At 40.6% G+C, this 26,801-nt stretch overlaps 1 protein-coding gene across 1 annotated transcript in view; it reads right to left on the reverse strand.

Moving 5' to 3' along the window:
* The window catches only part of LOC124615683 (scm-like with four MBT domains protein 1), a 182,230-nt gene that overhangs the window by 88,084 nt on the left and 67,345 nt on the right, over positions 1-26,801 (reverse strand). Inside the window, exons 6-7 of the mRNA XM_047143713.1 lie at positions 22,216-22,355; positions 9,246-9,459 (exon numbers count right to left, since the gene is read on the reverse strand). Coding sequence (XP_046999669.1) covers positions 9,246-9,459; positions 22,216-22,355 — 354 coding nt within the window. The remainder of the gene's footprint in view (positions 1-9,245; positions 9,460-22,215; positions 22,356-26,801) is intronic.

Raw genomic sequence — 26,801 nt, forward strand, 5'->3', positions numbered from 1 at the left:
ATTGCAACCCAGTCAGCCTGAATACAGAACTAAGTATCATAATAATGATCGCTTGCCTCCTACCTGACTTTATGTCACATTTATATTACTGAAATTAAAACATTCTCGAAAATCTTGGAATCCCTGGGACCAATATCTTGCCAGTATCAATGTCAATAAGAAACAAAAATGGTCGAGTTTCTCGAATCCTGGTATGGATGAACTGTATGTATAGGTAATTAAGTTTGTGCGGAATCTTCCCAGTCCAAGAGTAATCTAACTGATAGGATCCTTGTTAGCATGCTACCAAGGCTTTAACACAAGCTGAAAAAAAAGTCTGACTGCAACAGGAGAAAGCCGGAAAAGTGTTACACGTTCTTGCTGATGGTAAAAGTTTTGAATGGCATTATGTACTTTGTGAAAAGTGAAACTGATAAAGAAGACCTCATGATGGAATATTTTTTTTTGCTGATTAATTCATTTTTAAGATAATCTAATCATAGATCAAGGAAGATGTTGCTACAATACAGACTGCCATATATTGTCCATTGAGACAGTTGTGTAAAGAGAAAATGAAATATTATGACCTCACTGCTTCCGGATTGCACACAGTTTTGCAGTGTGGACTGAGAATTTGTAACAGTCTTACTTTGAAGATATGAACAAGAAAGGAAAAAACTTCTGGGTTTAATGCCCAACTGATGATGAAGTCATTAGAGACACCACGAGCTTGGATATCTGTGAGTTCTTACTCTCTGTGACACCTCTCCTGTGTCATGCTATTCTCTCTGATGCCTCCCTTGTGTCATCCTACTCCCTCTGGCCCTTCCTCTTCCTCGTCTCCCCTTGTCCTGACAACAAATGGGTCCTTTTCCATCTACAGTCTGAGGGACCAGCTCCTCCTTTACAAGTTTTTCCAACTTGTTCATCCTGTCCTGAGCAAAGGACAGACTATTTCTGGAGGCCTGGTATGGTTTCTTTCACTTTTAAACATTTCTCAACAGCAAAGACTTGCAATGTCAACTATGAAGATCACTACTGACCAACCAATGTTGTTCTGCTAAAGAGATGGAACCAGTAAGACCTTAACAATGCAGCACAGAGACTCAAGGCAGCATGAGGATAATAATTTCGCAGTGCAACGGTGAAGGGGTCGTCTTTATTTGTGAACATTGCTATATCGTTGCAAGCTACATATTGGGAGCTATACCAAATGCAAAAGTCATCATCATATAGACCGTGGGGGTGACCAATGGTCCAATGGAAGTCATTAGCCCACTGATGGCAATGACGATGAGTGTGACATTTAGACCGGAGCCCTGTGGGGCAGTGTTCCCTTGCACTCGTCACAAGCTGACTGAGATACCAACTCTAACCCAAAATAACTGGTAGGATGTGTAGTAACCAAGTAATACACGAAAGTGGTCCAAGTAACATAAATATGGCTTTATTCTTAAACTTCTGAACAATAACAAAAATAAGTTTCTCGTGAATCCAGACGTAACAAGACACAGAACTGATGCAAACATTGCAACTGGATGAACATAGAGAGAGTCTGTCAATGCTGCTCTACACATATATATGCAAGTTGTCAGCAGATAGTGTGGCAGAGAATGCGCCATATGTACGTCTCCCATAGAGACCTCCAGGGCCCAGCCAACACTTATGTAGTTGATGGCCGATTGAAACGCACACAAGCAGCGACCCACACTTGGCGCACTCACACTCACACGCACTAGTAGTGGGAAACAACACACCTCTCCCTTGTGTGAATTGGTCGCCCAGTCGATGGAGGAGACACCAGCTGTGTGGCGAGAGACATATCCATTGGATCCGGAGCAGTGGTAGCTGGTGACAATGGAGGGGGCAGGAAGGTGGGTTAGGTGGGCATTGGAGAATAGGGCCACAACATGTGGGGACGTGGGCATGCCTGAGGGCGATGGGCCCCCAAAGCACCTGCTGACAACACTGAAGAGGAGGGTGCCATTTCCTGCACTGTCAACAGCAGGCAGGTCTCAGTGTGGAGGAGACGGGGCTGGGACCACTGGCGACGATGGATCAGGCAAGGATGGCGAGAGGGCCGGTGGAGGTGGCCCAAATGGAGTGACAGGCTGCGGCAACGGATACCGAGGTCAGAGATGGACCAGCGCCCGGCAATAAGAAGCTGGAATTCCAGGATGCCGCACATGGAGGAGGCAGCCAAAGGGACAGAGGCAACTCCACAGAAGGTGATGACGGACTCGAGGCAGAGGGAGTTGGGCAGGTTGCAATGATGAAGGCCACACACACAAAGCAGTAGCTTCTGGCAGCAAGCAGGGGTGCAACTGATCAAAGTGGTGGACTACTAACACATTGGCTGTACAGACATCACAAAGATGGCGTCCCCTGTGATGGACAACAGTGGCCAGTATCTACTTGGGCTGGCGATGAAACATTTGTACTCAAACCGACAATCTCCAAGCGAAGTGGCCAGACAAACTGTGACAGGTGTGGTGTATGCTGCAAAAGGTGGAGGTGCATGGGTGGCTGCCGGTTGTGAAGCAACTTAGCTGGGCTCTGCTCCCCCTTAGGGTTCACTGCTAAGGGGGAGCAGAGCTTGGCGAAAGGTCTTCAGAAAATGGAGAAGGGCATCATCCATTGAAGAATCCTCAACAAACTTTTTCATTTGGGACTTGAAAATACACACTAGTTGTTCTGACTCACCATTTGATTTGAGGGTGGAATGATGGAGCCATAACATGACGAATTCTGTGACGGAACAAAACAACTTAAAGGTGTGAGAACCGAACTGGGGCCCATTATCGGAAACTAATTGTGATCTCAACTGATGTCATCGCACGCTGGAGAATGTAAGGAAACCAGTCAAACGCATCCACAACCAAGAGCCAATAGGAATTCGCGAAGGGATGTGAGAAGTCTACACGAATGCATTCCCATGACTAGTGGGGAACGGGCCAGGGGGACAGAGACACCATGGGAGCTTCCAGTTGTTGGGCACACTGCTCACAAGCTTCGACAAAACGGACAATTTCGCCACCAACCCCTGGCCAATCAACACATCATCTAGCAAACAGTATAGTGCGCAAAACTCCTCACTGATGCTGGTGGAAAAGGCAAAGACCTCCTACCATAACGCGGGGGAAAGACTACACTGGGAAAGAGGTCTTCCTTGGACAACAGTGAAACATTGCCACAAACGGTGATACAATACTGTAAGGAAATACAATTGCTCATGGGGTCTGAAGTCCAGCCTGATGTTTTATCTCGCCAGCACTGTTGAGCAAACCAAACTGCCTGGCAGAGAACCGGACTGGCAGCAACAGCAGCTGCTATGCACAAGCTCGTAATTGGGAAACCCTAGACCGGGCCTGCATTTCAGTATCAAGATCGAAGCATTGGAATTCTTCATGATCAAAGTTGGGATCATGGTCAACAGGAAGGTGTTAGCATTGGCATGTTGAGATGTAGGTCAAAAATGAATTTTGTAAGTGTAGCAAGATAAGACCAGTGACCAGCATTGCAAGCCATGTGCTGCGTTACCAGGCAAGGAAGTGTCATGATACAGCTGGGCCAGAGAGAGAGAGAGATTTAGAGATGAAAGCAACAGGCCATTCAGAGCTGTCGGCATATCGCCGCACTAGGTCCACGGCAAGGCCATACTGTGAGGCATCAGTTGCCAAAACTATGTGCTGGTCTGAAGAGAACATAGCTAAACAAGTGGGCAAGAGTAGTTTGGATTTCAACATTTGAAAATCATGTTTGCTATCCAGTCTCAAGATGTTGTCTGGCAGAAGATTAATTCCATCCTGTGAGATCTCAAACCTCATATAAACAATAGAAGGTTGAAAAAACTGACATTTTACGAGGTTACACAGTAAGTCTATGACAGAAAACAAAGTGTGCAACTTTTTCAAGTGATTGTCCGTGGAGGAGCCCATGACAATATCATCCAGATAATTAATTCAACCCAGGACAGGCATAATCAATTGCTCTAAAATCATGGGGAAATAGCAGGGTGGCCAGCCACACCAAAGGAAGACACAAATATTGATTGAGACCAAAAGCAGTATTCAAAACCAGAACTCTGAGACTCTTCATCCACAAGAACCTGCAGATATGCTTCAGACAAATCAATTTTAGAAAAGTACTGGCCTCCCGATATTTTTGCTAACAGTTTCTCCTAGCGTGGAAGGGAATACCTACCCATGACTGTCAGTGCACTGACAGTAATACTAAACTCACAACAGATGCGAAGTTTCCCTGGTAGCTTTCAAACTACAACCAGTGGGGATGACCATTCTGAGCCATAACAGGTTGCACCACACCTTCATGTTGAAGTATGCCCAATTCTTCTTTCACTTGATCTTTCAGGACTACAGGAATAGGACGCACACAACAAAAATGATGCCTAGTCCTGGATTTCAAAGAAATATGAGCAGAAAAATTTGTAGCAAGCCCTATTCCCTGTGAAAGTAAGTCAGAAAACTGCTCACACAGTGTTTCCAGTTGAGAATACAGTACCTGATTGGACACAATGTGAACTGTGTCAGTGAAAGAAAACCCAAATGGCTGAAATGCATCCGCCCTGAAGAAGTTCTCAACACCAGCATCAGCAACCACCACCAAAAATGTAATGGAACAAATCACTGACTTGTAAGAGGCAGATGCCGCAAATTGTCCCAATGGTGCATTGTTAGAACTGACTAGCTTCTGTATGACCAGTGCAACACTGACAAGCCTTAATTCACACAAGTTTAAGAATTCAATAATGTCACTGCAGCACCCCTGTCAACCAGTAAGCCGGGGCACTTAGCGAAAAACATTTAACTCAATAAACAACTTGGGAGAAGTCACAAGCAGTGGAGTCACACAGTTTCCATCCATGTCCATGCTGTAAGTGAACTTCGGCAAACGATACGTGGAGGCAATATGGCCTGTTATCTGGCAAGCATTACAAGCAGCCCAGCATTTAGGGCATGTTGAAAGTTCATGCTGGACAAAACAGAAAGGACAATATGGCAAGAGAGAATGCTGATGCTGGGGCTGTCACGTCTGCTAGACACTGGGTCTACATGTTTACCACCGCCACTACCGCTTCCTCATGCAAGCTATCTGTCATCCTAGACGGCACTTCTAGTGACATACTGCCACATCGTCCCATGCTTCAATTTAGCCACCTGCTGCCCTAGAAACTTCAAAAGACTGTGCTATTTGCAAAACTTCTGCTAATGGGGGTTTTACACAGAGTAAAGCCTTCTACCGCACTTCTTTGTCCGGAGCTAAATAGATAATTGCATCCATCATAGTCTGAATAAGATTAATTAGGGGTATCAGTAATTGTCTGATAATGGAAGTTGACAAAGTGGTCATTGCTGAAGTAAGCTGTTCGATCAGGGGCGATAGCATGACGTCCACAGAGACTAACTTGATGGAACTACAATTAAAGATTGTACATGCAGAAATGTTCCAAACTAATTGCTAATCCAATAATACACGAAACCAATCCAAACAACACAAATAATATGGTTGTATTCATAAACCTCTGAACAATAACAGAAATAAGCCTTTTGTGAATCCACGTGTAACAAGATGCAGAACAAATTATGTGAATGGTTTGCCAACAGTAAAACTGGTTGAACACACCCGCACTCACGCTCACATGCAGTAGTAGCAAGAAAAAAATTGACAAATAAATATTGGTAGGGAAGCTTGAAAGCTCCAGGCATAGTGCTGGATTTTATAGATGTGTAGTCAGGTTGCTGGTTTGTCGGTTGTGGATCATCACTCCCGGAAACCACACTGATAGGGGAAGAAAAGGTCCCACGATTTGAGAGCCCAGTATAATCATTGGGTTATCATCGTTTCAAGCAATTTACAGAGCATGTTAGTGAGTTAATCAGTCAGTAGCTGTCTATAGACTCTGAAGGAAGAGAATCAGAATAATTGTTGCTCTTTTGTAGCCTAGAAGAATATGAAGCTTGCCCCAGACCTGGGATGATGAGGCATGCATTCCCAAGGACGAGGCATAATACTGCACACAATCAGGTAGTGAGCTTTAGTGCAAAGCTGCTTAAATGTGAGGACGGTGGTGTATGAAGGATGCTACTTGAGACATTGGGTGATCATTCAATGATTGTGAATATCTGTTGCAATGTCTTTGGTCTACCACAAAGTCAACCATGTTAAAAGGACCTTATAGAAAGGGGAACAGCAGTTCCAACAGTGTGAGTGATCAGGTTGGAGACATCTCCCGCAACCTCATCAATGCTACCTGACACAGAGTGGACAAAAGTGACAACAGAAGTACACAACTGCCAGACGCCTCTTCAAAGAGCTAAACGCAGTAACTGGTCAGTTGGTGGTGACAAGTAAGTGACAGGATCACCAGAAAATAGCCACCGTCAAAGGATCATTGTGTAGCATTTTAACAAAGGAACACGACTGGGAGAAGAGATCATAAGCTCGACAGCCAAAAAGATTCTGTGGGTAACACTGAAGTGAGTAGGAGTATTGTCATTAAGGAGACACACATCGAGGTTGTGTGAGGCCTGGCACTGCCCTGCTGAAAGACAGGGTGCCCCATGTGTGGAAAACCTCTCTGAATTCGAAACTCAAACACAGCACTTACATAGTTATGTCACACAACACAACACACGTCACACACTTTACTCTTTCTTCATTACAATTAGCGTTTTTGTGGAGGGTGAAGGTCCTTAGCATGGGGTAACACGATAATTTAAAATGTGCCTCCTGTACAAACATACATACTAGTTTTGTCATTCATTAATACTTATTGTAGTAAGAATAATCTCAGGAACAATTTATTGAAATTTTAACAACCAATCACAGTTTTCAAACAAAAGTAACACTTAAAAGCTAGAAGGAAACATGTCGTATACTATCCATCAGCTTTAGAACGGGTTTGAAAGGAGTAAATACACAGTCATAAAAATCTTGATCATTTAGCTAGTGATCTAAGGAAACTACATTATAAAAACAATTTTAAATGAAAGTACTTAAAAAAAAGCAACCCCACTCTATACAAGAATTTTTTAACAGGCAATCCTATTACATACAAGTGAATGTTTTTGCTGTTATGGTAAATTAGAATGAAGGGCAGCTACGCACACCAAAAAATGCAACAGGTAAGTGGTTGCCTATTTTATACAAAGGTCATTGTAAAAGTCATGGCAAATATTTCTTGTCTCAAAAATGATAACAAATTAAAAGATTCTTAAATATGTAAATGGAAGGTTAGTTTATATGTAACCATTGCATGTAGGGAGATCGATGAACGCCCACACCGCCATGAAGATATAGCACGAGAGAAAAGACGAAAAAAGTTTGACTTTGCATACGTATTTTACTGTCAACTGCAAAAGTACGCAATAGTACATTACATTACAATCTATGTGCATTCCATAGCATCAAAACCCTCCCTAAGAATCCACAGTAGCATAATGTGGTGGTAGATGGCAGTCCTTTCCAAGAGAACCAAGTGGGAAGAGAGGCCACGGTGTGAGTTAAGTAGCCATCAAGGATGGATGTTACCTCACTTGTACAGTGGTCTTATGTAAAGATTGCAGTTCACCGTGGAAGGAATGCACGGCACTGTCACGGGGAGCTTGTGGAAGCAGTAGGAAATGCTGTTATACCATACCGAATGGTTGCTTGGTGGACATATGTATTCAGGCATTGCTGACATGCACTGATTGGGCTGCCTGCCAGTGTTTGTACGGACTGTGCTCATACCCACATCGCCCAATGCTTGGAGAATGACAGAAGATGGATGCTGCAGGAATTACAGTGCCATACTGGTATTGAGAAGACAACTATTAACAGGAGTTCTAGGAATGAGCTACATATGCATGAAGTTACTGCAACATGGGTGCCTCATGCACTAAGTGAAGTGGAAAAGTGGACACATTATGAAACTTGTCTTGTACATCTAGCGTGTTACGAGGGAGAGTGAGACGATATGCTTGTGAAAATATCGACATAGATGAATTTTGGGCCAGGCCCGGTGAGCCAGAATTTAAACGCCAGTCTACAAAACAGCGTCATCCAGGTTCACCATGCAGACAGAAATTTTGTCGCAATCCATCTCCGATCAAGTTAATGGCCTATGACACTAAAGGAGTGATTTTGAGCCATTTGGTCACAGTTGGACAAACTGTTAACGCATTGTACTACTGTCACACTTTCCTGCAATGACACCTATGATGGAATATTCGAGGGAAATGTCATGACTATCTACATAATGTGTTAATTCTTCAGGACAATGTGAGAGCCCGTAAGGCAGCATATGTGCGGAATCTGCTCACACAACAGGGATGGGAAGTAATGGAGCATCCACCATATTCTCCAAGCTTACCACCTTGTGATTATGACCTCATACCAAAAGTGACCAAGCCTTCACATGGAACATACTTTCAAACACGTCAAGACATTGCTACAGCAGTGACGCATGAGATCCAATGATTCATTCATGGTGAGACCTCGAGTATTCGGTGTCTACCACAGCATTCACAGTGTGTGATGGATTCATTGGGAGACTATTTTAAGGGACTCTGAGATGCAGCAGGTCTGTGTTCTTGCCCTGTACTATACCATGCTGTGGCAACTGACAGTAAAACATGTTTGAAATGATAATTTTTTTGTCTTTATTCTCACATTGTATCTGCATTGCAGCATGTGTGTTCATCCAGCTCGCTAAATGTAATGTTTACGTATGAACTAACCTTCCATTTGCATATTTCCGAATTTTTAATTTGTTACCAATTTTGAGACAAAAAAAAGTTGCCATGACTTTTGCATTGACGCTCATATATATAATTCAGTTGAGATTTTTATTCTCACAGGGTCAATTTTATTTTGTTAAATACAGTGCGTATATCACTTCTCATAACTATTTTGACTGCATATAATCCTCTGCATGTTCACAGCAATAAGCTTAAGTAACGTCAGAATAGCTTTTGAAGATAATGTGCTTCTTAGTGGTCCGTTACTAATAAAATAATTGACTTATTTATTAGTGCCTCTGGAAAGACCGTTCATATTTTTGAATTATTTCGAAGTTTACTCGAAACTACCTCCAATTTTTTCAGATGTTTTTTGTTTTATAGGGGCAGTATAACGGACACCTTTACAGAACAAAAAAATAGATATGAAATTATGTTGTTAATAGATCTGACAATCACAAAAATCATATGACCCATATATTTTCACAAAGGCAACATAAGGGAAGAATCAACAAATTCACTTACCAGCAGGGAAGATATATGGGTGGTCAGCTGTGCACAAGCAAATGCCACGTGTTCCAATGCTGTCTGGGCCACACCCATCTATTCTGATAAGAAAATAATTTTCATCAAAAACTCGGGCAACTGTTGCTGGTCTTATATCGGTATGTGTTTTTGGGTCAAGTGCCTCGAGTTTCATTCCAACTTTAAAACCATGTAGAGGTACAGATACCCTGTTCTAATGAAAAAGAAATAACCATTCTTAATGCACTGAAGAATACTGATGATTTCAGAATAATATGCAGTGGTACAGGCAAACTGTTCTCATGGTAAATAAATAACCATTTTTAAAGCACTGAAGAATATTGATACTTTCTGAATAATAACTTACAATTTCACAGCAAAACATTATCAATTAGATAATTTTTATAACCAGCAGTAACTGGCAGATTGTTTACATAACTGAAACTTGTCACGTGATGCTAAAAAAAGAGAATAATAGTCTTAAGTTGTATTACATCAAATCTTGCAGCAACGTGTAACAAGGAAATCAAATATGTGTAATTAGGTTTTAATTATGACAAAGTTAGAGAAAGGACTACTTGATGGAAACAGTTAATAATACTTCTCTAACATACCACCACCCCAATCATCTGGAGACAGAAACAGACAATGGCGGCAATATTATTTGTATGGCACTAATTTGGGCACACATTACCCACAGTCATAAAGTTTAGTATTCAGCACATTTTTGGCCAAAGAGTTAGTGCCAATTTTGGTTTACCCACACTATGTGGCTCAGGGCAGTGACCAGTTTAGTTTGTGATGGACTACTACACAAAAGAAAGAACGAAAATGTTCTGGGTGCAATTTCGAGTCAGAATACAGTTTTAATCAGTCAGCAAGTTTCAAAACAGCGCACATTCTGCTGAATAGCAAAAGATTAACACTGGTAACAACAGTACACTCATAAGAGTGTAACATACTAAGAAATAGCTGAGTAATCTACGGAAATGTGTAGCAGAGTCAGATAACGTTCTCACAACAGCATCAACGTTGCTGGTATCGAGGCCAACTGCATCTGACACCCGTGTTTCTGGCATTATATATGACATGACTTGGAATACATATCTCAGATAGTTTCTGCTGTTTTGCATGTTTATCAAATCCTGATATTTATGATAATCTGATTTGGTATTGTCTTATAGTAATACGTTTATGCACTGCTTCACAAATTACAACTCATGTACATAAATGCTTGTTGTTCAGTGTCTTGTGTAGTTTGTTGTCCATTAGTGGCTGCTAGATTAAGTTTCAGCAAGTGTCAGAAGAAAGTGAACTCATCACTTAAATCATCACTGGCCAACCTACATAGTCGTAGTTGATAGCAGAATTTTCTGTGCTCAGATTGGAACTTGTCTCGTGTAAAATTTTTAATTTGGGATGGGATTTTGCTTATAGCCCCTGACCAGAAAGTTTGAGCTTGTGTTCTTGAAAAGCCTGATCCTAGGTAAAATGAGGTTGCTCAAAAAGCTCAGTTTATTGAAAGTGCATCAGCAGCATAATGAGCATCTGAATTTACTTGTGAGCTGTACAATGTGCATCCACTGTTGACTAAAGTGTGGCAAAGGTGCACTCTAGACAATGCCATTTCCTAAAGTCAACTGATGACAAGACAAAGCCGTCATCTGCAGACTACGAGGCACCAACATATGAAGGTGCAGGTATGCCAATTAGGAATATAGTTAGCTATTCCTCCCCACCATTGGCTCAAGCAAAAACGGCAAAATCATTTAGATGGAAATTCTAGTAGCAGTTACCATAGAGATAGTTCACAAAGTGTAGCAAAAGCAAGGAAATCCTGTACTGAATGTTTCTGCAATAGAAGACGGGGCAACTGTCCTTAGCAAAATACTACATGTTTTGCTTGCAACGAACATGTGTATGTGGCTGCCACCTGTTAAAGCCACCCAGGATGGCATCAGTCGATAGTAAAACTCCATTCGAACTGATGAAACCACAATTCATCAGCAGTGTGGGTGGGATTTTCAAGTGGATACCAGACCATCCTCATCCCAAATTAATGAACAACTGGCATATCAACCTTTGGAGACAACTAATCATCATCTACTAGCACACAATAATCAGCCTATTGCTTTAAAGCCTAAGTAACAGTCAATATTAAAAACATATATGTAGACCAGCAACATTTTTTGTAGCGTTTTTAGCAATCGCAATTAACATTTTTGGTATTGACACCTTTATCAGTTTGGTTTTCAAATACAAGCTCTAGTTAATATAATCTCTAACAGTATTTTGACCACTGATTAGGACTCTGGTCTGAATCTAACCTGGATTGTGTACAAAATTTTGAAGAGCACATACCATTAAATCTATGCTGCTACTCATTTATCCCAAGCTAAGTATGTGCCTTTTGCCATGAATGAACTAGTTGAAGCACAATTTGGTCATTTGGAGCCATCAGTTGTTGTGACACAAATTGTCTCAAGCCAATGATCAACATCTATGGTTGTAATTTTAAAGAATCAATCAAGGCTCAATTTAATGTAGATGCTTATCTTATTCCAAACCTGGCAGAGCTACTGGCAAAGTTATCTCAAAGGTCAAACTTATTGTAATCAGACTTCTATTGTAATCAGACTTCTCTGACACATCTGCAATTTACCCTTCAAGAAGAATTAAAGCATTTTATGGTAGTCAATAAACATGACTTTTGAGCTACATCAATATAACATATTATCTTTTGGTGTTGTGAGGATGCCCTACTACTTTAAAATCATTGATTATTGCTGTATCCAGTGACGATAATGGAATATCTACAATCCACTCAGCAGAGTGGTGCTGCACACCTTACAGAACACCAGCAATGGGACACTGCAAAACAAGTGGCACCACATCTCTCACCAGTAATCAACCACCAGCAACCAGCCATGTCTACAGTGGTGGCCAGTTACCATGCGCTAATGTGCTAAAGCACACTGTAAACATCACACTACAATTATGCTATTTCTCTTTGAATGCGAGCCGGAAATCACACTAAAATTACACCATTTCTCTTCGAATGTGTTCTTGTATGCAAATAAAAGGGACAAAAACATGACTTGTAGTGTTCTCTCCACAATAATTAGAAACTAGTGTCCAGTGCTGACACGACTGTTAGCTGCGCTACGATCAACTCGGAAAAGGACACAGTGTCTGCTTTTGATGTGATGTCACTCCTGCCCACACTGCAAGTGCTACATTGCTCACAGCACCAAGTCAGCATTTTCCTGGAAACTGCATTAGCATATTGTGCAAGTGCAAAATATGAGGAATTTCTGGAAAGCCGTTGCGACTTAGTGGTCTAGCACGTGGACTGTCAGTTCGTTGTCTTGTGTTTGATTCCTACTGGCATTAACTACTGTCCTTTTTTTTCATTTTATTTGATTTTATTCCTTGCAATGTTAAACAATTAATTATTGTCTGCTTGTGTCTGTGTATGTGCGGATGGATATGGGTGTGTGTGTGTGTGTGTGTGTGTATACCCGTCCTTTTTTCCCCCTAAGGTAAGTCTTTCCACTCCCGGGATTGGAATGACTCCTTACCCTCTCCCTTAAAACCCACATCCTTTCGTCTTTCCCTCGCCTTCCCTCTTTCCTGATGAAGCAACCTTTGGTTGCGAAAGCTTGAATTTTGTGTGTATGTTTGTGTGTCTATCGACCTGCCAGCGCTTTTGTTTGGTAAGTCACATCATCTTTGTTTTTAGATATAAATTATAAAATTTAAATAGACTCAAACAGTTCAATTTGTATATGTAAAATTAAAACTTTCCATTCAGTTAGCATTACTATCTTCGTAAGTCTAAATGCTATGGTCACACCATCGTAGTGCATTTGTACAAATCTGCACAAGCCACCACTGCGCCTACAGGTTGGCTACCCAAACTTAGAAAAAAAAATTCACTGAGAAATACATGTGTAAGGAGGAAGATGGTGTCAAGAAGCTCCTGATAAATTAATTGTGGTGGTGGTGGTGGTGGTAAGTGGTGGTGGTGGTGGTGGTGGGGGGGGGGGGGTGGCAGGTGGGGGGGTGGGGGGTGGTAGCATACCACAACTATGGCTTTTCTTTCAGCTGAGCTATACACCAGCCATAAACACAGTTTTTAAATATCGATAATTTATATGGGTTAATATTCAGATAACTAACACATTTCGAGATATTAAATATTTTAAATTTGTGGTTCATAAAACTCAATACAGTTCAATTTCAACGCAAGGTTATACATGCAGAATTCCCTGAGAACTCCAGGTTTTCTAAAAAAACTGCCAGCCTGAATTATAAAAGGGTGTTGACAGATTTTCAGAGGATCAAATTTATTATCTTTTCATGCCTTTTGCGTGACATCAATTAAAATACAAATTGTTTTAACATAGCAATGTAGTGAAAACTTACAATTTTCCTTTCGACAATATAACAATTTTGAAGGTACAAAATTTATGTCAAATGTTTAACTTCACAGTAAAAGATTCACTGTTTAAGGTTCTTAGCTAAACTTGAAATTTCAATATTGAAAACTTCAGCTCTTCTTTTGCCTTTTCCCCCATCCGCTTTTTATTTTTGAACGCTTTTATTTCTTGAACTGTTCTTCTTTTAAGATTGGCCACTTCATTTCCATCAGATTTTTTTTAAGGCTTCTATACTTTTTGATGAAGTATTTTTCACAGTTAGTATCATCGATTTTGTAATGTCCACATTCACTTGTTTCTCATTATTAAGTAAACCACCTAATATTTGTGCTGCAATATGAACACTTCTTTCTGCAACAATTGTATCTTCTTCTAAGTTTTCGACTAAAACTTCTTTGTTAATAGAACAGCCTCTTTCAACTTCAGCATTTCCTGGAAACATGCATAACAGCTTCTTTAAGAACTCAATGAAGTCATGGTTTGCACTTTGCATTGAAATAGAAAGTGATCAAGTTTGTCCTCCTTTGGATTGAATTTTTTCGGTTGTTTTTCAGAATATTCACAGAAATTAAAGTATTCATTCTTCACTATATCAGCTGTTGATGGAGTCTTATGTTTTTTTGACACAAATTCTTCCAATGCAATTTCCACTACAGAATTTCTCAAAATGGAGCTCTGCTTAACTTTGGGTGACAAGCTTGGTTCACCTTTGACTGTCTTTAATTTTAAAGGACTCTTCTCAGCAATTTTTAGATACAGACCTAGCAAGCACCTGTGACTCATTTCTGAGAATAAGGACATTCTTTTCCATGTACAGGGTGTCCCCTGGAAGACACCCATTAGGGGTCCGTGGGTCACATGGTGCAATTGCCAGCTGTTGCCGCTGCATCTGCCAGTTGTCACTAGGCATAGTTATCGGACACCAATTTTTCGCACATGCCCCATACACTGTGCGACTGAGTGTACTGGTGTCTTCTTTTGAGTTTTTTGTCAAGTTTAATTGATTCAAATATTGTTGCTAGACATCAGTTTTGCAATTGTGCTGAGTCCAGGGCTTTCCCTGCCCATATCTCGCTGGGCCCGGTCCTCAGACAGAAATACCGTGTGTATGTCTTCTATACTGTGCGACTGAGCGTTTAGGTGTATATGTTATATGTTTAGGTGTATATGTTATGTTTAGGTGTATATGTTATGTTTAGGCGTTTTGTTTTGAGTTTGGTTTTGAGTTTCCTGTCACGTTTCCATTTGGTATGGCACACAAGAATAAATAGGTGTTTCTTGTGTTGAACAATGCAAAAACAAAACTACATGTAGAATGTCGTCTTGAATTCGTAAGAAATTTTCCCAGTGTGCATGTTCCCAATGAGTCAATGATTAGTGAAGAAATTTCAAGAGACTGGATCCGTGTTACACAAACAAAGGCCTAGAGAACCTAGTGTTTCAATAGAAAAAAATTAAGACAGGACAGGGGATGCCTAGTAAAGAAGTCCGAGAGAATCTCTGTGCCATTTGGCATTTCAGACTGGTGTTTCAGGAGCACCTGTTCACGGAGCTGTGCACCAACAGTAATTGAAACCATACCAAATAACAGTAGTGCATCAACTGAGGAACTCAGATACTGTTGTTCGATGTCATCATTGCAACAGGCTGTTACAGTCTGTGCGCGATGGGAAAGTTGATCCTGAGATGCTTTTTTTTCTGATGAAACGTGGCTGCATTTGTCAGGGTATGTAAATTCTCAGAACAATCCTCATTGGAGCTCCGAAAATCTTCATGAATTACATCAACAACCTCTGAATGATGGGTAAAGAGGAATGTGGTGTGCAATTAGTGCAAGATGTATTACTGGACCAATCTTTTTCCACAAAACAATACGTTCTGACAGGTATGTGAACAACAAACTGCATCCTTTTTTTCGGGAACCAACACCTAATGAAAAGATGTATAGTTATTTCATGCAGGGCAACCCAACACCGCACATTGCCAATGCTTCTAATGACAGTAATACGAAATGTTTTTGATGATAGGATAGTGGACCGGCCTCGTGATTCTCCAGATCTAAATCTGTGTGATTATTATCATTGGGGAGTGTTACAAGACCAGGTGTATGCAATGAATCCCCACATGCTTGAAGAGTTGGCTAGCTGTTTCCCAGATTTCGGCAGCTGAAATTTGACGAGAGTTTGCAAATGTGCATAGGAAATGTCAGGCTACCTTACTACAGAGGGACATCATTTTGAGCACCTACTGTAAATAAAGGTAAGCTTAAGTTAATCAGATGGCAACATTGTTTATGCTTAACTCAGGGGAAGCACGCGCACAACCGACTACTGGCAAATAGAGTCAGGTGCAGTGGCACAGCGGATACAATGGCAGTGGCCTGCACACGCAGTGGCGGCGGCCGGCAGATGCAGAGGCGGCAGCTGGTGGCCTTGCTGCACGATCTGCGGACCCATCCCAGGTGTCTTTTGTGGGACACCCTGTAGTTCTTGCTAGCAGCTGTACTGATTTGCAGATGTTTGTTCCTAACTGTGCAGTGTACTAGTGGCCAGTGTTGACTCTATTGTTGTCTGCTTTGTCACTGAACCGTGCTGTCGCTATCAGTGTTTTGTTGCACTATATCCATTGTTTTTCATTATTTAACATATCAATACAAACAGTGGTCTCAATTTCGACACCACGAAGTATTTAACTGATAGCTACATTGATTGTACACATTGGTACTTTTATGGAAGCTTAAAGCACTAGTCTGTGTTGCCTGCACTGTGTATTTACAGTACACGGAGATGCACTAAACCAGCAGCAAACACTGTGCACTCTAACCGCTCCCCTCATTCAATAGATACCAAGTTATAGTCCATGAGTAGTACTAATATAGTATGGGAAACGTTTTGGCTTGTGAGAAATTGATTTACTCTGACCATCCTTAAAACCTTTAAAACAAGATTAAAATTACAATAGTTGAATATTAGTTACTAAAAACCTTTAAGGAAATGTCTTCCCAAAAAATATGCGGGTTAAAGAGATTGAAACAGAAGTGGTGTGGACAGAATTAAAGAAACAGCTGACTTTACTGAAACTCCTCCAGCAACAAATGAGGCGGCAGCTCTGTCATGGGCAGAGCTACAATTTATACACCATTTCCATCACATATAGCTCAATGAAACCACCTCTAAATTTCTTCAACCACACATGCCACTTAATGTTGCAAACCACAGTAGCAGAGGCTCTGTTAACGTGGCTTATGCAGATGGATGCACAAGTTTGTTACAAAAAACATCCACTACTGATAACAAAGAATATTAAGATTTCTAGTGAATCTTTTTTTTCTTGTTGTTAACACTTAGGAGCTGAAGGCCTGTAAACATACAGGTGCACCTGACCTGCCCGAAAATCCGATGCCCGTAATTTTATGGATGAGCATTCTCAATCATCCCCTTCCTTCCTTTATGTGTTCTTAGAGCTGCCATTGGTCTGGGAGGCACAGCAGAGACTATAATTGAAGTATTTGACGCTAGATGGTATGGGCATGCTGGGCAAGGGTGAAATACTACTTTTTTTTGGGGGGGGGGGGGGGATTTTGAAGAAAGTAATCTTGTTTTTTAAGATGCTGATAATTAACATGATTCTGATGGACTTTATTAATGAAGGAATGCAGATAATAAAATACACAATATCTTTATTCAGTTTCAATTGAAAGAGCTTTTAATACATAATTACTGTAGGAAGTGATTTTATTTGCAAATACTACTTTTACGGTAGATTCAGATGAGGAAGCAGGCGTACAAGTTCTTCAAAAACAAATATTGCCATTATTCCTGTTGATACTATGCCCGAAGAGTGCACAAGGCCAAAGGCCAAACATGAGGCCGAGGAACTTCACGCCATATTGATTCTGAGGAAGGCTGGAAGACTACTGATCATGTACCAGACACCAATATATTCTCAGGACAATAAGGAAAGTGCAACCTTATCAGTTTAGACCAGAAAAGCGCATCTCTCACTTATTGTCATGTTTACTTACAGACAGTATGGTGAGTCATATAATGCAGAAAAACTAATCTGTATGCCCAACAAAGGCCAAGGAAATTACAAAGCACAAATTCCTTTTCACATACCTGCTCACTATCAAAGTAGAAAGGATTTACTCTCGCAGAAATAAAGTTTCTGGCAATTATGGTCCATATTTGTGTGAGACCTCGTATATGATAGCACTGGTCTAAGACTCTTATTGTGCTGTGTAATTTCTGTCCAGACTTCTTGAGCCGTGGTTAGTTTCTTTCTATTTTGAGAAACTTTCACACCAATGACAATTCAGTAGCAAGAAAAAAGGAGAAGCTGGCTATAACGCACTACACAAGGTGAGACCCCTCCTGGATACTGTCACCTAATTACCGGTGTGCATACACACTGTAAAGGATGAGGCAGACAATAAGGGATTTTACTTTATTATATGAGCACCCAAACGGTAACTTCATTTTTCCATTGCGGCCAAGCCACGGCCGGCAGTGTTAGCTGCCTGTAAATTCTTTCGTCCCACTGTCTAGTAACAGGAAGTCAGCACCGACGAAGGGCACCTTGATCACGCGCCTCTCTCATGTGCTTATGAGGTAACGCTGTCCCAGGCGTCGCTTAGCAGGCAACGCTCTGGAAAGTTCCATGCCGCGCGCACGGTTTTCTCGGTCCTGACCAATCAGGGCGTCGAATATACCCGGCCGCCCGTCGCCGGGCTCGCTCTCTTGTATTCTTGCTCACCCGCGAGTCGGATGCGCGCCCTGTAGCATTGAACATCTCCCGCTTCTCCCGGTGCTGCGGCACTGTGGACTTAGTTTTGGCAGACAACCACTTTCGGTAGCTTCGCGAACAATGTTCGCTAAATTGCAAGCTCTGGCTCACCCTCACCTCCCTAGGCCTATGTAGCCCCTTTCATCATGCTTTAGCCAATAAATGGCCTTCCTCTAAAAATTACACTATTATTCCATAACGCCCACCGCCTGCCCATACCCGCCATCCTGTACAACACCATCTCAAAATATTACAACAGTTTAAGATACGTGCAAATTTCCTGGCCATTTGTATTTCAAGCCAAATAAATATGGGAAAAAAGTGTAAATGTTATCAGAGTCAGACACAGGTTACGTCTGGAATTTTTCTGTTTATGCAGGTGAGAGGTCTGACACTGCTTGGGAATCTGTCAGGAAAAGGTTACACTTCATTTACAAACCAATGCTACACCAGTCCAACAATTGCTTCAGAACTGGAAGCTGCAAAAGCTGCTCTTGTGGGAACAACATGAAAATCTAGACAGGGTTTACCTTGTGCTTTAAAAGATTCAAAACTTCAGCAAGGTGAACTAATTTTTAGGCATAAAGGAAAATATCTTAGCATTCTGTTGGAAGGACAAAAGGGATGTGCAGATTATAAGTACAAGGCACACTGCTGAGATGGTGATCTTCACCGATAAGAGAGGCGGGAAGATGTCAAAGCCAGCTTGTGTGGTGGACTATAATAAAAACAAGTTGGGTGTTGACTTATCAGATCAACTACTGTCATACAAGGCAATGGACTGAGAAGTGGTGGAGACAGTTGGCATTACACATCCTACTAATAGTGATGAGAAATGCCGGTATATTTTACAACAACATAACTGGAAAATGCCCCACAACATCACGAAACCGTGATGGGCAATTATCTGTGTAGATCATGCAGATAGCAGAGATCTTGAGCCGTGACCTAGTACATCGGGACTCTCCAGGCTAACAAATGCAAACCATTTCCTGGAAACGACTGACATGCAGATAGGGAAGAAACAGAAACAAAACAACATGCAGCGTGTTCTCTCAGATGCAAAATACTGGAAAAGGGTGGCAAAAGACACAAGCTATCAGCATAGTGAATGTGAAGTGGTACTGTGCAAATTAATGTGTTTTAAAATTTATCTTACAAAGACCAAAACTGCATCTTAATATAAAGACAAATGAGGTTACTGTAGATAAAACAAGCAGCAGAGATCGTTATTAAAATTTTTGTGAAAAAAAAGAAAAAAAAAAGAAAAAAAAGAAAAAAAAAGTAATTTTCTTCTGGAAAATTAAAGGGGTATATTCTTGACCAATTTTTCCTCTTTCAAAAAACAAAATTATACTTGAAAGTTTCTTGGAAGCATATATTAATTAAAAGAAGGAAATATTACACAGTTTTAAACTAGAAAGTCCAGGCTTTTCAATACGGGTAATATCATTCCTCTGCACCAACATGGACACTCGGCAAATCACACTTAAGTAGCTGGCAGTTGGTTCATTTAACCACCTTCACAATAATTCTCTATTATTCCAATCTCGAACAGCACACAGAGAAAATGATAACTTATATCTTTCCATGCGAGCTCTGATTTCCTTTATTTTATTATGATGATCATTTCTCCCTATGTAGGTCAGCATCAACATAATATTTTCGCATTCAGAGGAGAAAGTTTGTGATTGAAATGTTGTGTGAATATTCCGCTACAAGAACAAATGCCTTTGTTTTACTGATCTCCACTCCAAATCCTGCATCATGTCACTGACACTTTCTCCCTATTTTGTGATAATACAAAATGTGCTGTTCTTCTCTGAACTTTCTCGATGTACTCCGTTAAGTCTATATGGTACGAATACTAGACTGCGCAGCAGTACTTCAAAAGAGCATGGACAAGCGTAGTGTAGGTAGTTGCTTTAGGAACGCCAGAAATCACCTCTGTTGTATTTGGTGACTGTCCGTCAACTAATACAAAATGTGACCTCTCTGACAGGAAATCTTGAATCCAGTCACATAACTGAGACGATATTCCATAAGCACACAATTTCACTACAAGCCAGTTGTGTGGTACAGTGTCAAAAGCCTACTGGAAATCTAGAAATATGGAATCAATTTGAAATCCCTTGTGAATAGCACTCAACACTTTGTGTGTTTAAAGAGCTAGTTGTGTTTCAAAAGAACGATGTTTTCTAAATCCGTATTCACTGTGTGTCGATAGACCATTCTCTTCAAGGTAATTCATAATGTTCAAATACAATATACGTTCTAAAATCATGCTGCATATCGACGTTCATCATGAATATTGGTGTGACCTATGCAACTTTCCAGTCTTTGGGTATGGATCTTTTGTTGAGCGAGCAATTGTTTGTGACTTAAGTATGGAGAAAGGAACCTAACTGGTATACAGTCTGGACTGGAAGACTTGCTTCTAGTAAGTGATTTAAACCGCTTCACTACTCTGAAGATATCTACCTCTAAGTTACTTATGTTGGCAGCTGTTTTTTTGTTGCTATAACAGAAACCATTAAAAACAAAGAGGCCTTTCAGTAGAGGTTTATGCACTATGGTTCAGGACCCAAAGTGTTAAATGTACTGTTTGATGCAAAAAAGTGAAACAGATGATATGGCAAGGAGGCCATATCAGGTGAGTATGACTAGTAATAGGTAGCTGTCAGTTGTGATTCAGAAACAAACACATGATCTGTATTAAATACTGAAAACGATAATCTCGTAATCCCACAGCCACACCAACCAAATGACAGTTACAGAGATGTAACTCTCCAGCAAGAAGTTGCTCACAATACCACAACAATTTTGCTCTTATTAGCTTTTGTTAGTGTTGTGTACATAGTTCTGCGTAGTTAGCGGGTACACAACTTTCCCACTAGAGCGCGCCCCGCTAAGCACAACAGTGCAGGCGCAGCGCTCGTCCGTCTCCGCACTATGAGATGGCGGTGCCTTAGAGATGGACCAAATTCTGCTTCTGCTGATCCGCGCATTAATATGTAACGCAGCCAATGAGATTGCTGCTAACGTAGAACCTTTTCTCCTCGCGGATCGCACTCGCACAGTGATACCTGAACGTGGGAGGTATTATAACGAGAGTACAGACCTCCGATTAGTCAGTCTGCATTTGTCTGCACCAGTCTGTACGAGTCTGCATTAGTCCGTACCAGTCTATAGTCAAGTTTCAGTCTGCGCCTAGTAAGATTATCATATTCCTGTACATGAAGATAAATGTATAGACACTTTGTCAAGTATCAGAGATATGTGAGAATAAGATTAACGTACCAAGACCAAAGGAACTTCAGATTGTCAACTGTAAATAGCATCCAGAATCAAGTTACGTAAGGTTCATGCTTGTTATTATTTTAATAAATGTGTGTGAAAATTAATCAAGTTCTGTTTAAAGTTGGTCACCGTCAATCTGCTAGTCTAAGCGTGCAAGTGGAATTTCTATCGTCTGACCTAACGGCAGAAGATAAACACGCCACGATAAGACCACGAGACATATTGCTGACACTCGCCTACTTCGTTAGAGCGACAAGTCAAATAATCTGATGGTGTGCGTACCGAAGGTCTTATGGTGCACACACCACAGTTAGGATATATGGAATGTAAAATACAGTTAGAGTGCAATCACTATTCCTGAGAGTGCCTGTTACAAATTTTACTTTTTAAATTTCTTGGCTACTTAGTTCAAAGTGTATATTCATAAATGTGCCCTTTAGTACCTGCAAGAGGTCAGGTGGCAGAGGCATCCGCTGGTCTTCCAGTCTTGACATTTCCAGAATAGCATGCCATTCTTCACTACTACGGTGCTGCTGCTGTTGCTGAGAGTCTGTTTTAGGCCAACGCAATCTCCAAGGTGAGCCTGCAGTTGTACGTGAAGTGTCAGTACAAGTACACAGCTGTGGTTACAGTAAACCGCAAAACATCCTTGACACAATATGCAGATGACAAGAGATAAAGTGACTGCTTAATGGAGAACATATGCAGAAATGCACGTATACAGAGATGAGTATATGTGTATATAGAAAACAAACACACACACACACACACACACACACACACACACACACACACACACACACACACACACCACTAAAAAAGACTGTACTCCTTCTTTTGTACTTTATTAATATTTGTTTTTAGCATATGCTGAAAACCAAATTCCATAAGCCTGTCCTAGTTCAAGATTTCCTTTCACTCAGTGGAAGCCTCAACCGGAAAAACCACTTCATCTGATGCACAAACAACACAGTGAGTAAAAACCGAGGATGAACATTCCTAAGCCGAAATGGGGATCCTTCTCCTCTTTCCAAAAAGATCTTTTCCAGGATGTTAAGACTTCCTTACTTCAAGCATCATCTCCCGATTCTTCCTAACAAATACTTCTGGAATCTCAAACTTGACTATCTGAATTCCATGCCGTCAGTTAATATTAAGCAAGCAGTAGTAGACAAGAAAGCAACTGTTAACTTTAATTCAGGAGGCAGCATCTTTTTAAAGGTAACTGTTTCACTCTTAATTTTAAAATGTTCTTTTTAGGTTGTACAAGTGGAAATTTTTATTAGTTTGGTGATAACTAATTACTACAAGTGCAGACAAAATTAACTTTAACATCTGTTTTTGGTAAAGTATACCTTGACTAGTGCTACATATCCTAAAGTTCTCTTTTATTAAGAACTTCAGGAAACATGATGGATGATGGCACTGACAGTACATTTATTAGTTAAGCATGTAAGGTATGTGAAAAACGAGTGTATAAAGATATATTATGCTTGAAGTGTAGCTTCTGGCTTCAAGAGAAGTACATGAAGGTCAATTTGAAAATGACAAGTTTCCTTGGTCATGTTCTGTGTGAGCATGACAAATGTGTAGAGGTGATTAATAAAGTGAACTTCAAAAATAAAACTGTCAAATTTCTGAACACATACACTGAGGCACTTAAAAAGATGAAATAGCGCTCTTGAAAGAGGAAAATGCAGCACTGATGAGCAAAAGAATTATGGTGCTGAAGAAACTACTGATACAATGACAAAAGTGAGCACAAAATGGCTGTATGTGTTATATAACAAATTTCAATAAAACACTTCAGGTTGGCATAAACAACATGCTAAACCAACTGGAAAATATAAATGGATCAACACAAAGTGCAAAAACAATGCACACAGTCCTAAAGAAAGGGTCAAAAAGGATTTTCTAATAACTAATGAGTCTATGCTTCAGAATATAGTAGTTCTGAGTTGCACAACTGATGTTTGCCCAGAGTTGCAGACTCATCAACTAAACAAGCATTTGAAAAAGTCTTGGGAGCAAAATGAAGCCAAGCAAAAAGTCCTAATTATAACACTAACTACAAAGCATATTTTTTGTACATGTGGGAATAAATTCATTTCAAAGCTGCAGTGAAGAAGACATCACCAATAAAACAAGAAATGTGATCCAAACAGTGAAAAACACATATATAGCATCATGAGCAGTAGCAAGTGACATCATCCATAGAAGATCAGAGCGATAGACATAGAAACAGCATAAACTGCCATTCTCCAAAACAAAAAAATAGGCTGTAAAAAAATCTGTAGATTCTAATAAGTTGATAACAGCACAAGATGGTCGATTTTTCAACAGATTAGGGTCTCCAAATTTCAGGAGAATGGTTATGTGCAAAATTATAAACAATAATAAAAACAGAAACTCTGCCATAGCCGGTCCCAAGCCCGGTTGAGAAAGGAGGAAGGGAAGGAGTAACACCTCATTAAAAAACCTTGGTTCACCTGGCCCGGGTGATAGTACCTCGTGAGGGCCCCTTGCCAGGGGCTCACATAATACTAGGTACAGAAAGCTGATTGAAACCCAAAATTGATAGCAGTGATATTTTTGGCGAAAATTTAAGTGTGTATCAAAAGGCTAGCCAGTGAGAAATGTAGGTGTTGTACTTGTTGCAGTAGACAAGAAACTCAACTCCACCAGGACAGAAATTGAAGCTGCATGTGAGAATGTTTGGGCAAGACTCAGTATCAAAGGTGGGCATAAAATAATTGGGTCCTTCTATCACCAACCAGTGGTGTATCCAAGAGCTCAAATGGAAAACCAGTACTAAGCACAGAAGGGAAAGTAGAAAGGTGGAAGGAGTGTATAGAGGGTCTATACAAGGGTGATGTACTTGAGGGCAGTATTATGGAGATGGAAGATAGTGTAGATGAAGATGAAATTTTGGAGATATGATATTGCATGAAGAGTTTGACAGAGCACTGAAAGACCTGAGTCAAAACAAGGCCCCGGGAGTAGACAACATTCCATTAGAACTACTGACGGCCTTGGGAGAGCCAGAGCTGACAAAACTCTACCATCTGGTGAGCAAGATGCGTGAGACAGGCGAAATAACCTCAGACTTCAAGAAGAATATAATAATTCCAATTCCAAAGAAAGCCGGTGTTGACAGATGTGAAAATTACCAAACTATCAGTTTAATAAGTCACAGCTGCAAAATACTAACGCGAATTCTTTACAGACGAATGGAAAAACTGGTAGAAGCTGACATCGGGGAAGATCAGTTTGGATTCCGTAGAAATATTAGGACATGTGAGGCAATACTGACCCTACGACTTATCTTAGAAGCTAGATTAAGAAAAGGCAAACCTATGTTTCTAGCATTTGTAGACTTAGAGAAAGCTTTTGACAATGTTGACTGGAGTACTCTCTTTCAAATTCTAAAGGTGGCATGGAAAATACAGGGAGCGAAAGGCTATTTACAATTTGTACAGAAATCACAAGGCAGTTATAAAGAGTCAAGTGGCAAGAAAGGGAAGCAGTGGTTGAGAAGGGAGTGAGACAGGGTTGTAGCCTCTCCCCGATGTTATTCAATGTGTATGTTGAGCTAGCAGTAAAGGAAACAAAAGAAAAATTCGGAATAGGAATTAAAATCCATGGAGAAGAAATAAAAACTTGGAGCTTCGCCGATGACATTATAATTCTGCCAGAGGCAGCAAACGACCTGGAAGAGCAGTTGAATGGAATGGACAGTGTCTTGAAAGGAGGATATAAGATGAACATCAACAAAAGCAAAATGAGGATAATGGATTGTAGTCGAATTAAGTTGCGTGATGCTGAGGGAATTTGATTAGGAAATGACACACTTAAAAGTAGTAGATGAGCTTCACTATTTTGGGAGCAAAATAACTGATGATTGTCGAAGTAGAGAGGATATAAAATGTAGACTAGCAATAGCAAGGAAAGTGTTTCTGAAGAAGAGAAATTTGTTAACATCTATTATAGATTTAAGTGTCACGAAGTCGTTTCTGAAAGTATTTGTATGGATTGTAGCAATGTATGGAAGTGAAACATGGACAATAAATAGTTTAGACAAGAAGAGAATAGAAGCTTTCGAAATGTAGAGCTACAGAATAACACTGAAGATTAGATGGGTAGATCACGTAACTAATGAGGAGGTACTGAATAGAATTGGGGAGAAGAGGAATTTGTGGCGCAACTTGACTAGAAGAAGGGATTGGTTGGTAGGACATGTTCTGAGGCATCAAGGGATCACAAATTTAGCATTGGAGGGCAGTGTGGAGGGTAAAAATCGTAGAGGGAGTCCAAGAGATGAAAACACTAAGCAGATTCAGAAGCGGAAACAAAGGGAACTTCACAACAAACATAAACATAGCCAAAGACTAGCAGACAAACAAAAATTACGCGAAGCGAAATGTAGTGTGAGGAGGGCTATGCGAGAGGCGTTCAATGATTTCGAAAGTAAAGTTCTATGTACTGACTTGGCAGAAAATCCTAAGAAATTTTGGTCTTATGTCAAAGCTGTAGGTGGATCAAAACAAAATGTCCAGACACTCTGTGACCAAAATGGTACTGAAACAGAGGATGACAGACTAAAGGCCGAAATACTAAATGTCTTTTTCCAAAGCTGTTTCACAGAGGAAGACTGCACTCTAGTTCCTTCTCTAGATTGTCGCACAGATGATAAAATGGTAGATATCGAAACAGACGACAGAGGGATAGGGAAACAATTAAAATTGCTCAAAAGAGGAAAGGCCGCTGGACCTAATGGGATACCAGTTCGATTACACAGAGTACGCGAAGCAACTTGCCCCCCTTCTTGCAGCGGTGTACTGTAGGTCTCTAGAAGAGTGTAGCGTTCCAAAGGATTGGACAAGGGCACAGGTCATCCCCGTTTTCAAGAAGGGACGTCGAACAGATGTGCAGAACTATAGACCTATATCTGTAATGTCTGTCAGTTGTAGAATTTTGGAACACGTATTATGTTCGAGTATAATGACTTTTCTGGAGACTAGAAATCTAC

The sequence above is a fragment of the Schistocerca americana genome, chromosome 5 (genome assembly GCF_021461395.2).
Source record: "Schistocerca americana isolate TAMUIC-IGC-003095 chromosome 5, iqSchAmer2.1, whole genome shotgun sequence".
Taxonomy (NCBI): domain Eukaryota; kingdom Metazoa; phylum Arthropoda; class Insecta; order Orthoptera; family Acrididae; genus Schistocerca; species Schistocerca americana.